General features: G+C 48.3%; 1 protein-coding gene across 1 annotated transcript in view; it reads right to left on the reverse strand.

The window, feature by feature from the left end:
* CDCP1 (CUB domain containing protein 1) overlaps nucleotides 1-12,339 on the reverse strand; it is a 55,564-nt gene extending 43,225 nt beyond the window's left edge. The window contains exon 1 of the mRNA XM_077777285.1: nucleotides 12,252-12,339. Within this exon, the coding sequence (XP_077633411.1) occupies nucleotides 12,252-12,327 (76 nt within the window). The 5' untranslated portion in view covers nucleotides 12,328-12,339. The remainder of the gene's footprint in view (nucleotides 1-12,251) is intronic.
* Between the last annotated feature and the right edge of the window lie 8 nt (nucleotides 12,340-12,347).

Genomic DNA, 12,347 nt, shown 5'->3' on the forward strand with positions numbered 1-12,347 from the left:
AGCGTCCGACTTCGGCTCAGGTCATGATCTCGCGGTTTGTGGGTTTGAGCCCCGCGTCGGGCTCTGTGCTGACTGCCAGCTCAGAGCCTGGAGCCTGCTTCGGATTCTGTGTCTCCCTCTCTCTCTGACCCTCCCCTGCTCACGGGGTCTCTCTCTTTAAAAAAAAAAAAAAAGTGACTCCTCTGGTAAACAGGGTAAGGCCAGAGGAAAACGGACCAGCAAAGGAAGAAGGCTGCACACTCCAGGAAATCTGTGGGGCCAGACGATGCGTGCTTTTCTCCCCCACAGGGGCTACCACAGTCCCCAGGAGGCATGATGTCCACAAGGAGGGTCATTATGGAATATGTTACATCAGAGGATGGCGATTATGGAAGGCGTTACATAACAAGATCAACCATTACGGAAGGCGTCTCATCAACAAGGAAGGTCACTATGGAAGGTACGTTGTCAACAAGAACCGTTGTTATGGAAGGCGTATGTCCATGAGGATGGGTGCTATGGAAGATATTGACATGGAAGGTCTTAAATCAATGAGAATGGGAATTATAGGGGTCCAATCATCATGCAACGAGTTACATCAACAAGGATGGTCATATTGGAGCCTGGACAGTGCCAGTATCGAGACTAGCCAGTGATCTTAAGATAATTATGCTAAAAGCTCAAGGACATAAAAAACAAGGTTGAAGGACCATGAATGTTGAGATGAGGGTTTTGAGGAGCCTGGTTCCCCAGCACGTCGTGTTGGCAGGTGGAAGAAAGAAGCAGATGGTTCGCACTGAAAGGGAGAGGGAGACTGTGGTTCAGAGCACTTTCCTTTTCATGAGCCATATTCCTTACATCTGGAGTTGGTCCTATTGCTAAGTGATATTTCCAAGGAAGGAAGGGAGGATGGGAACAAATCCAGGTAAAATCCCAGAGCAATGAAGCATTTAATCCTCATTCAACTGCATTCTGTTTTGCTCCCATAGCTGGTCTCCAGTTATAAATTATACATTGAAGAATCACTCTTTTTAAAGTTTTTATTTAAATTCCAGTCAGTTAACAGAGGTGCCTGGGTGGCTCAGTCGGTTAAGCATCTGACTTGGGCTCAGGTCATGATCTCACAGGTTCATGAGTTTGAGCCCCACGTTGGACTGTCTGTCTCTCCCTCTCTCTCTCTCTCTCTCTGCCCTTCCCCAGCTTGCATGTGCACTCTCTCTCAAAAATAAATAAACATTATCAGGGGTGCCTGGGTGGCTCAGTTGCTTAAGCGTCTGACTCTTGATTTCAGCTCAGGTCATGATCTCACGGTCATGAGGTCAAGCCCCATGTCGGCTGACTCTGCACTGACAGAACGGAGCCTGCTTGGGATTCTCTCTCTCCTCACCTCTCTCTGCCCCTCCCAACCCCCCCCAAATAAATAAATAAACTTAAAAAAATAAATAAGTTCCAGTTAGTTAACATACAGTGTAATATTAGTTTCAGGTGTACAATATAGTGATTCAACAATTCTATACACCACCCGGCGCGCATCCCAGCAAGGGCCCTCCTTAATCTCCATCACTCGTTTCACCCACCCCCACCCCCCTCTCCTTCGCTCACCATTAGTGTGTTCTCTATAGTTAGGAGTCTGTTTCTTGATTTGCCTCTCTTTTTTCCCCCTTTGCTCATTTGTTTTGTTTCTCAAATTCCACATAAGAGTGAGACCATATGGTATTTGTCTTTCTCAGACTAACCTATTTCATTTAGCATAATACTCTCTAGCTCCATTCATGTCATTGCTAATGTCAAGACTTCATTCATTTTTAAATTTTCATTCAAATTTATTCATTTCATTTTATGAAGTCATATATTTATGACTTCAGTCATAGTATACTGAGTAATATTCCACTGTATATCTACACCACATCTTCTTTATTCATTTGTCAATCGATGGACACCTGGGCTGTTTCCATATTTCAGCTATTGTAGATAATGTCACTATAAACTTCAGGGTGCTTGTATCCCTTTGAATTAGTATTTGCATATTCCTGGGGTAAATACCTAGCGGTGTGATTGTTTCATCATAGGGCAGTTCTATTTTTAACTTTCTGGGGAACCCCCACACTGTCTTCCAGAGCGGCTGCACCACGCACACAAGGGCTCCCCTTTCTCCGCATCCTCATCAACACCTGTTGTTTCCTGTGTTGTTGATTTCAGCCAATCTGTCAGGTGTGAGGTGGTATCTCATTGTGGTTTTGACTCGCATTTCCCTGATGATGAGCGATGTAGAGCATCTTTTCGAGTGTCTGTTGGCCATCTGGATGTTGAAGGATCACCCATAATTACATGTTTTCCAGAGAGTGGATCACTTAGCAAGTTGTCTTTTTCAGAGATGGTGGGAGAATGTTCTTGTGATATCAGAACAACACAGTAGGATTATTGATGATGAATGACGGAGCCTCACTTCCACTCCCAGGCCAGCCTCATGGTTACTGTGAGGTCCCACAGACCTCAGACATCAGGAAAACAAGGTGTCCTCTGCCTTCTCTCTTCCTGTCTATGAAAGCTATTCTCCATCCCCAACCTTTATGGCAGTTTTTATACATATATATCTTTGAAGAGTACTTATTACCTTGGACAGTGTCTCAAACTCATGCTTTCGGGGGCCCAGGCAAGCAATGGAAACAAGAAAAGCCAACACAGTTTCTTTGCTAATTCAGACAGTACCTGATTTACTGAACACTTTGGAAGTCAGATTTTTTTCAAATCAAATCCAACAGAACTGAGCCAAGCACTCTAAGCCACCCATTTGTGGCCCCCAGTTCACATGTTTGAAGGCACTGGCATTTCCTACCTCTGCATGTCCACCGTCTAGCATACGGGGCCTCCATCATCTGTGGAATGGGTGGGGTTTATTACCAACTGGCCTAAGACTAGACTAGATCTTTCAAAGATTTTCCAGGCAGAAACCAAATTCTCTAGGCCTGCTCATGCTACGTTCTGAGTGGACAGGAAGGAAGCACAGCAATTTGCTCTTCTAGAAAAGTTGCTCCAAGTGGAGAAGGCAGCGTTGGTCATTAGTTCCCCAATTCCTAGTAACTTAATACTTCTACCCTGTTCCTTCCACACAACCAAATTCCTGCAGGGAGCAACTGTAGACTTTTTGAAGACAGTATCTGCATTCATGATATCTGTGTTTTTATTAAGCAGAATTGTTGATTGTTATACTCATACCTGCCTTTTAATTTTTTAAGATATTTTTTAACTTTAACTATTTTAATGTTTTTTTTTTTTTTTTTTTTTGAGAGACAGAGAAAGGCAGAGCATGAGTAGGGGTGGGGGTGGGGGAGCAGAGAGAGGGAGACACAGAATTAGAAGCCGGTTCCAGGCTCTGGGCTGTCAGCACAGAGCCCAACACGGGGCTCAAACCCATGAACAGTGAGATCATGACCTGAGCTAAAGTCAGACACTCAACCGACTGAGCCACGCAGGTGCCCCAAATTTAAAACTATTTTTAAGGCAAAACTTTGGTGATAGAAGGCAAAAGGCAAATCAGAGGTTGCCCAAAGACTGACGACAAAGGGGTCTGGAGGAATTTTGCAGGGTAGCAGGAATGTTGAGTCATGCATCTGACACGATTCACTGAATAAGGCCATTGAGATTGCTGAATCTTGTGTTATGTATACCTTTTTTGTTAAGTTTATTTATTTTGAGAGACAGAGGGAGAGAGCATGAGCAGGGGAGGGGCAGAGAGAGAGGGAGAAAGAATCCCAAGCAGGCTCTGCACTGTCAGCGCGGAACCTGACACGGGGCTCGAATTCCCGGACCGTGAGATCACCACCTGAGCCTCAACAAAAGGTCAGACACTTAACTGACTGAGCCACTCAGGTGCCTCTGTATATCTTAATAAAAGCGAAAAAAAAAATATGTTTTGCATTTAGATAAATAGTACATGAAACACAAAGTAAAAAAGCAAAAAAAAACCCAAAAATGAGGTTTGACCAGTAAAAGTCTCACTCTCATCTTCTCAACTGGTGTTGTTGCCAGGGGCAACTCCCATACCAGTCTGTGTGTGTCCTTGTACAGGACATCTATGAGTATGCAAGTATATACCTGTAGGCCACCCCTATTTTGTTTTATTTCATTTCCTTTGGCCAAAAGGCAACATGCTTTACTCACTGTTCCGAACCTTATGTTTTCCTCTCCATCATGTATCTTGGGGGTCATTCCACATCAGTGCACGAGAGCTACCCAATTCCGTCATATGGCTGTGTAGCATCCACTGTTGGGATGTGTCATAATTTATTTAACCAGGCTTCTAACGATGCATATTTGGGTTCTTTCCAGTCTCCAACGACCAGACAAGGAGCAGAAGATGCTTACCTAGAGTTTCAAGGTGCCGGCGGGGTACACCTTCCCTGGGGCCCAGGTTCCTGGTGACACCGTGGATTGTACTCCCCACACAGGGAGAGACCAGGGAGGCTGCAAGATGTTAATGCAAGCGCTTCAGCCCCACTGGGTTGGGCCGGGCTTCTGCGAGATGGCCCAGGCACCGTTTACAATTTGAAAGCCGTCTTCTGTGTTCGGACAAGTTGAGAACTTGCTCTTGACAGGTTTAGCCCAAGGCTGAAGTGCCTGATAAGACTGTCAGCAGCTTCTGGGCCTGTTGAGCAATCCTTCTCCATCTCTCGGAGGGGATGAAAGGCAGCGGTGCAGCTTGGCTTTCACGGCTTGGCACCCCCCCACCCAGTCTCGGCGTAGGACACCTGCTCACAATCCTCAGAAGCCTACTGGGGTGTTCCCATTCATGTCTCAGAGTAATTGGGCACGGCATTTAAGTTCCAGAAAACCTGTCTGGTCGGTTCCTTGGTTAACAGGAAGTGTGTGTGTGTGTGTGTGTGTCTATGCTCGCTTGCAAACAGTTTTTAAAAACTTGTGCTAGTGTCATTGAAGATAACTTCTTGCAGTTTAAAAAAAAGTGTTTATTTATTTTGAGAGACAGAGGGAGAGAGAGGAGAGACTGAGTGGGAGAGGGGCAGAGAGAGACACGAGAGAATGAGTGGGGGAGGGGCAGAGAGAGAGAGAGAGGGAGAGAGAGAGAATCCCAAGCGGGCTCCGTGCTCAACGTCGGGCTCAATCTCACCACCGGAAGTTGTGACCTGAGCCAAAATCCGGAGTTGGGTACTTAAGCGACTAAGTCACCTCCGTCCCCCAACTTCTTTGAGTTTTTAATCCAGCAGCTTCTCTTCTAGGAACTTCCCCCAAGATGCCCTCACACGTGCCCAAAGTCAACTGCGCTGGGAGAGTAACCAAAACGGCGTGTTAGCAGCAGCCTGAGAACAACGTCAATGCCTCCTGCGAGCGACCAGGTGATGCAGACACGGGCCTGGCAGCTCGGTCCAGACTCGCTGCTACTGCCGCAAATCTCCAAGTTCTTCTCGGACTCAGCTCCAATTATCAAACAAGATGGCAATTCTCACTCACCAAGGAATGTGTTTTAGGCCAGACCGTCGTGCTGAGTGACTTACAGCCATTATTTCATTCGGACCTCCAGCCACCCATGAGGTGCTGCGGTGTGTGTCCTTGTTTGGAACCGAACCCACAGTCCCAGGGAGGCTAAGTGACCAGCCCAAGTTGTCTAGCTAAGAGGTGGTGGAGTCAGGATTTGAAGCAAGCTTTGTGCTATCCCAGTGCCTGTCTGAATGGATGGCTTCCAAAAAGTTCCAAGTTGTTCTCAGGTTCAACGTTGCTTCGGCTGCACATCTTTGTTTGAAAGAGCCTGATGTTCCGGCCACGGGATCGGTCGCGCAAGATAAGGCATCTGTTGGGATGGACCGGCAGGTGCCTGGACAGACACCATCTGAGCCCTGCTCCCAGATGAACCGCACGCCGTCAAGAGCTGCAGAAGGGTCCTCACGGCTCCAAGCATTGTGTGACATCGCACATGGCCAGTGGCCGACCCCAAACCTCAAACGGCAGCTTAGTTTAAACTCCATGTAATTTGGGACTGCATAAAATTTGATGAAATTCATCTGGAGATGGTCTTTTATCATCCTAGACAGAGGCAGCAGACGGGTACCTCGTCTGTTTTTGTAGAAATGGCACCTTTCACCCTGAAGACTCTGATCTTCTGTCACTGAGGGTCAGAAGTATCTACACTTCACTTAAAACTTAACGAAAGCTACATTGGGGTGCCTGGGTGGCTCAGTTCGTTGAGCGTCTGACTTTGGCTCAGGTCATGATCTCGCGGTTCGTGAGTTTGAGTCCCATGCTGGGCTCTGGGCTCTGTGCTGAGCCTGGAGCCTGCTTCGGATTCTGTGTCTCCCTCTTTCTCTGCCCGTCTCCCTCTCTCTCTGCCCATCTGCCTGCTCATACTCTGTCTCTCTCAAAAATAAACATTAAAAAAGCAAGCAAACAAACAAAAAGCTACATTATTTGTGCATATGGAACAAGGTATTTAATTTATTCTTTTAAGGTATTTCCAAATTTATTACTGAAACATGTTCACATGCTGAAGCGAAGTGTTTAATGGCCTCAGAGTCGTACAACTGAGTTGTGTGTCCATCTGGCAGGATAGACAGCTGGTCTAAGAGGGCAGCCCCTCCCCGGCAGTCACACCAGTGAGGTTCCCAGGGTGCTCTTGTCTTGGGCTCTCTCGGGAGAGAATTGAGAAGTGCATATTATTATTATTTTTCTTAATGTTTATTTATTTTTGAGAGGCAGAGCATGAGCAGGGGAGGGACAGAGAGAGAGGGAGACACAGAATCCGAAACAGGCTCCAGGCTCTGAACTGTTAGCATGGAGCCTGATGTGGGGCTTGAACTCATGATCCATGAGATCATGACCCGAGCCGAAGTGGGCTGCTTAACCGACTGAGCCACCCAGGCGCCCCTATTTTTTAAATCCAGTACCCGAAGAAAGAGAAAGTACTTCTCATTTCCTACAAGTTTGTGAAGTGAAGGCAAATTCTGATATCCTATTGTCTTCTCTCACAAATTCAGCATCACTATGTAGAGAAGACCAAACCAAACCAACCCGGTTAGGATACTGTGGGGCGACGTGGGTCAAATGGGGAGAACATGGGGATAACACAAAGTCCTTGTCACAATCATTACTGCTACTAACGAACTATTCTTTGCACAGGAGGACTCCTACATCTCACGCCACTAGACTCACCAATGTCGAAGTCAGTAAGAACGAATGTAACCCGATGTAACTCAATGTAAACCCACAAGGAGCTCCCAGAGCCCATATCTGTCTTCAGTCTTCTTGGGCATTTCATTCAAAGTCAATATTTAAAAGGAAACTCAAAATGTTTCTCTGACTAAAACTTACGGTTAGTTTCAACCGGAAAAAAATGAAGGAAGGAGAAAACAGCAGCGCGGGGAGCTATAGAGCCTGGACTCCGAAACGCGTCTGCCCAGATTCACAGAGGGCACTCCTGCTTATTAGCTGTGACCCTGGGCAAGTTGTCTCACTTCTGTTACTCACTTTCCTCCATTTGTTCTCTGACGCTTTCTGTTCAAACTCCTTGACCCAGTAATTCCCTCCTCCGGGAAGTGCACCCACAGAAACAATTGTCTATGTGCCTAAAAAAAGGCAACCCGCAAATATGGCCACAGAAAGGACTGGAGACGACCCAGCAGTAAGAGGCTGTTGACATGACACGGTGTGCCCACGACTGGGAACATTATGTGGCCGTCAAAAAGAATGGCAGCCCCCATATGTTCTGATATGGAGTGAGCACGTGATGGATTGCTAAGTGAACAAAATCAAGAGGCCATCTCTTACTATATACCATGGTTATGCTCCTGCTGTGTAAAGAAGGGATGTACAAACATTTATACACTTGTGCATATATAGGCTTGCTCAGGAACAACGCACAAGAAACAAGGCTTTCTCTAGGAGAAAGCCTGGGGGTCCGAGGTGGAAGGGGACATACTTCTTCCCACGGATCCTTTTGTGCCATTTGAGTTTTTGTTACCATGTAGAGATGTTTTGAAGCACAGTCTTCAAACTGCTTGAATATTAAAAGCACATACACATCCCCAGAACAAATATGAACACAGCACTCAGTGTTTTGTTTTAAACATTAAAAATTTTTTTAATATTTATTTTTTGAGAGAAAGAGAGAGAGAGACAGAGCGTGAGTAGGGGAGGGTCCCCAACGCGGGGCTCAAACTCATGAACCTCGAGATCATGACCCGAGCAGAAGTCAGACACTTCGCTGATGCAGCCAGCTAGGTGCCCTTGTCTATTTTTGGAAATGGTTGGGGGTTGGGGTTGTTATAATGTTTCCCGTATGAAATCGTGAGACAAAGGGCATCGGTTAGTGGGTTCGTGCAGCACGCGTGATTTTACACAATGAATCCCCGATGGTTAACGGGAGATGGTCACACATAAAACACTCAGAAGGCGGCTGGTGCGGAGCTCAGGACATGTTAGCTATTACAAGCAGTAGTTAGTGAGTTTTAAAAATGATGTCCTGAAAGACAAACTCAAGGCCCCAAGGAGGTGAGGCAGGAAACTTGGCTCTCCTGGCTGGTTGTTAGATCATTGCCAGCTGCCTGGGAGAAGGTGATGGCTAATTACAAGGCTGTAGGAAGTGGTTTGGAATAATTTGTGGGATAGTTTTTATCATTTAGAATGATAATTAGAGGGTATGAACTGTTGTTAATCACTCAGGTGGACAGCCTTAGCCATGGGTCTTCCCTCGCCGGGGTCCTGACCTCCACCCGCGGCCCCACCCACCTTGACCACAATCATGAATCCTGACCAGCAAACTCCACCCCCTTCCCCATCCAAACCCGAGTCAGCCCTGCTTGACAAACCCACAGGTAAGGCTTGAGTTGTAAGTCAAGGGACTCAGTTCTGGGGTGTGTGTGTGTGTGTGTGTGTGTGTGCACGCGCGGGCGCGCGCGCGTGCGCAGCTCTATGTGTTTTAGCAAAATAATCACTTAGCTGGGGTGTTCCTAAGATTCTTGAATATCCACCAACACTGTTCAGACCCTGTTTGCTGAACCAGAGGGAGGAAAAGGCTTCTTCTTCCATAGATGTCATTGACATGAGTGAGGACAGCCTGCGAGTGAGGGGACCAGGCACTGGCACACGCCAGCCACAACGTACACCAGGACCACAGGGCGAGCTCTCCAGAGGCCACAAGGGAGGAAGTCTCCAGAGTCTGAGCGTTTTCTCTACTCTCCATGCCGGCAATTCTATTTCCAGAATTTTAGTCGGACAGAATCGTCAAGAAAGTGCAGAGTGATTTGGGCAACAAGAACCCGGCTCAGAGATCGCAGAATGGGATAATCCAGCATCTACTGTTTTATAACCTCAGCCACACAGAGACGACATCATTTCATGTCATTATAGAATCCACGCCACATCATTTTCAATGGCTTTTCACTGAACAGACCTATCAAAACTGATATAGGCAGTCCCCTATTGTTGGACACGTTCTGTTTTTTTAGCAGGAAAAGTGGGAAACAGCCTAACTGCCCACCTGTGGGGGCTGGTTAAAGCCATACAACAGATGGTCACAGTTTTGGTTTTGTGCATACACACACACACACACACACACACACACAAGATTAGATTGCACCAAAGTGCTTTGCTCACAGATTATTTTTTTCATTTCGGTTATATTTATTATCAACTTTTCTACAATAACTATATATTACGTGAAACATTTTAATTGTAGTTTTCAACTTCCTTCCCCTACATTGATAGCCTGGGAGAACCCCCCAGAAGAGCATGGTGGGGTAGGGTACAGTCTTCACACACAAAATGGCAGCATCTGAGGTGAACCCTGAGGCTGATGGGCCAGCCCCAGAGCACATCCTTAGGGTCAGCACAGCAGCCCTCTCTGACTCTAAATCATGAAAATCTGTGGGGGTGAGGGAGACTCATCAGCCCTACCAGTTACTCATTCCAGACAACAGCCACCAGCTCCTCATTTGAATCCAAAGAATGACGAAGACGGAGACTCATCCAGGGTCAGTGAACACATCATTTGATGTTTGCTCACATTTCTGGTGAAACACAATGGAGGCAAGAATGGGGTCACTGAACCCAGACTCTGGTATCTCAGCAATTCTTTTTTTTTTTTTAATTTTTAATGTATATTTATTTTTGAGAGAGAGAGAGATAGAGTGCATCAGGGGAGGGACAGAGAGAGAGGGAGACACAGAATCCGAGCTGTCAGTACAGAGCCTGATGTGGAAGCTTGAACTCGTGAACCGCAAGATCATGACCCGAGCTTAAGCCGGATGCTCAACCAACTGAGCCACCCAGGAGCCCCACTCAGCAATTCTTAAAAAGCCACTAAGCTGAGGTTTTAACACGGTTATGATTCCAACTTAACCAGTCCTTCGCTCTTGGAAGTGGGAGAGCGCGCAGCTACACCAAACTCACGCTAACACTCCCGCACCAAGACGCAAACTCTCCCTTGCAGGTCAGTTCTGCAGGGACACCAGCTTCACGTTCACTAGGCTGTCTTTGTTAAGAGAGTTCAGGGGTTTAAAAAACAAATCCACTGTGTCGGGCTCTCCGGCTTTTCCCATCTTTCTGGACAGACTCAAGGAACTTCTCCAAGACCCCCCACCTGTCAGACCAACCCCAAGATGTCAGGAAAAGTAGCTGTCCTCTGAAATAGCTCCAACCTCCAAACGACGCAGCCCCCAGTTCTGGCCAGTGAGGTGGCCACACACAGCCAGTCCCGGAGACCACAGGAAGGCTGGGAAGTTCCTAGGCTTTTCCCCGAATCTATACCTGAACCATGAGGCATGGCTCCGACAGTCGAGAACTTCCTAGAAGGAAGGGACTGTGCTGGAGACCAAAATGGCAGCTCTCAGGGCCACAGGGAGAAATCAGACCTGTGAACAGAGGCTTGTTCAGGCCGGCCTTCATCCTTGTCATTAGTAATCCCTTGATTTACACCGTGCTCTTGCTGGGAGACTTCTGACTATCAAAGACAACCGGAAACATCTCAAAGGATTCTGAGTTTCAATACAGCTCCCAAGTGTGATGGACACCTGTTTTTCTCTCACATTTACACGCATTTTCACCTGCGAAATCACTCTTTATTCTTAAATGGATTTTTTTTTCTTCAAAGGACATCTTGCAAATTCAGTCTTACAGTAAATTTGTATTACAGTAGATTTGCACACGGGCACAAGGTTTTAAATGAAGTCTTAAAATGATATAGGGGAATTGCAGTAATATGTCACCATGCTCTTGGAGAAAAGAACCAGGAAGCTTTCCTGTGGGTTTGTAACGACCGCAGTTGCCAGAACACCAAAGTTCACCACACCCGCTTAGTTTTATTCCTTCATTTAATTTACCTTAATCTGCCTACGCGTCAAACACAAAGGCCCTCTTAGGGGTAAGCAAAGAATAATCCAAGACCCCACTCACTTCCTGGATAACTTTAAAAATCACAAAACGTGTGCTAGCCTCAGGAAAGACTTAAAATTAAGTTCTTAACACGCAGAACCCCGGTTTATTTCTACGTTTTGATACTTCCAGAGCCCGCAGGGCACCCCCACTCCCCACCCCCATCCCAGGCACAGGGCAAGCACCCGCAGCCGGGAGGCGACGGTCCCGGTGCACAACCGGATCAACTGGAAATTCACACACGTCTCCGGAACGCCCCCTCGCCCACTCCCTCGCGGGGTCAAAGTACAAACACTACCCGGAGGCGCCGGGGGCTGGAGCGCAGGGCGCCCCTGGCACCGACGCCCGGAGCCTTCTCCAGTTTGGCGCTTTCATTTTCAAATTAACGTTCCCGAACTTCGGGAGAGCTAGAATGGGGCGTGCGGACCGGGAAAAGGGTGATCCCGGGCGCTACCGGAGCCAACCCACTGTTTTCTGGCCTCTTCTTCCAGCCCCAGGTGAGGAGGTAGAGGGTGGGCCAAGAGAGGAAGGCCCCCTCCCCACAGCCAGCCCCGGCGCCCCCAAAGCACTCAGGTAAAGCCCCCAGTGCACCGCAGGTCCCCGGGACTCGGCTGGGGCGCGCACTTCTCTCTTCTTGAGCCGTTGGCGCCGGGCTCATCACCCCCGGCCGCCCGGCTCCCCGCTCGGGGACACTCCGATGTGCCCGGCCTGCGCCCAGGGCGAGGTCGCTCGGAACCCAGGAGGGCACGGCCACTTCGCCCGACGCCGCGCGCCCCGGCGCCGGGCGGTTCCGGGGACCCCGCGCCGTCGGTGCATCGCGACTGCGTCGCCCCCNGCGCCCGCTCGCCGGCCATCTCCACCACCCGCGCCACTCGCTACCGCCGCACGGCACTCACCGGCTCCCGGATGCGCGGCGCCGAGCAGCAGGACCCCCAGCAGTGCGATTGTGGCCCCGCAGTTCTGGCCGGCCATGGCTCCGGGGCGCCTCGGTC

Source organism: Crocuta crocuta, unplaced genomic scaffold (assembly GCF_008692635.1).
Source record: "Crocuta crocuta isolate KB4526 unplaced genomic scaffold, BGI_CrCroc_1.0 scaffold77, whole genome shotgun sequence".
NCBI lineage: Eukaryota > Metazoa > Chordata > Mammalia > Carnivora > Hyaenidae > Crocuta > Crocuta crocuta.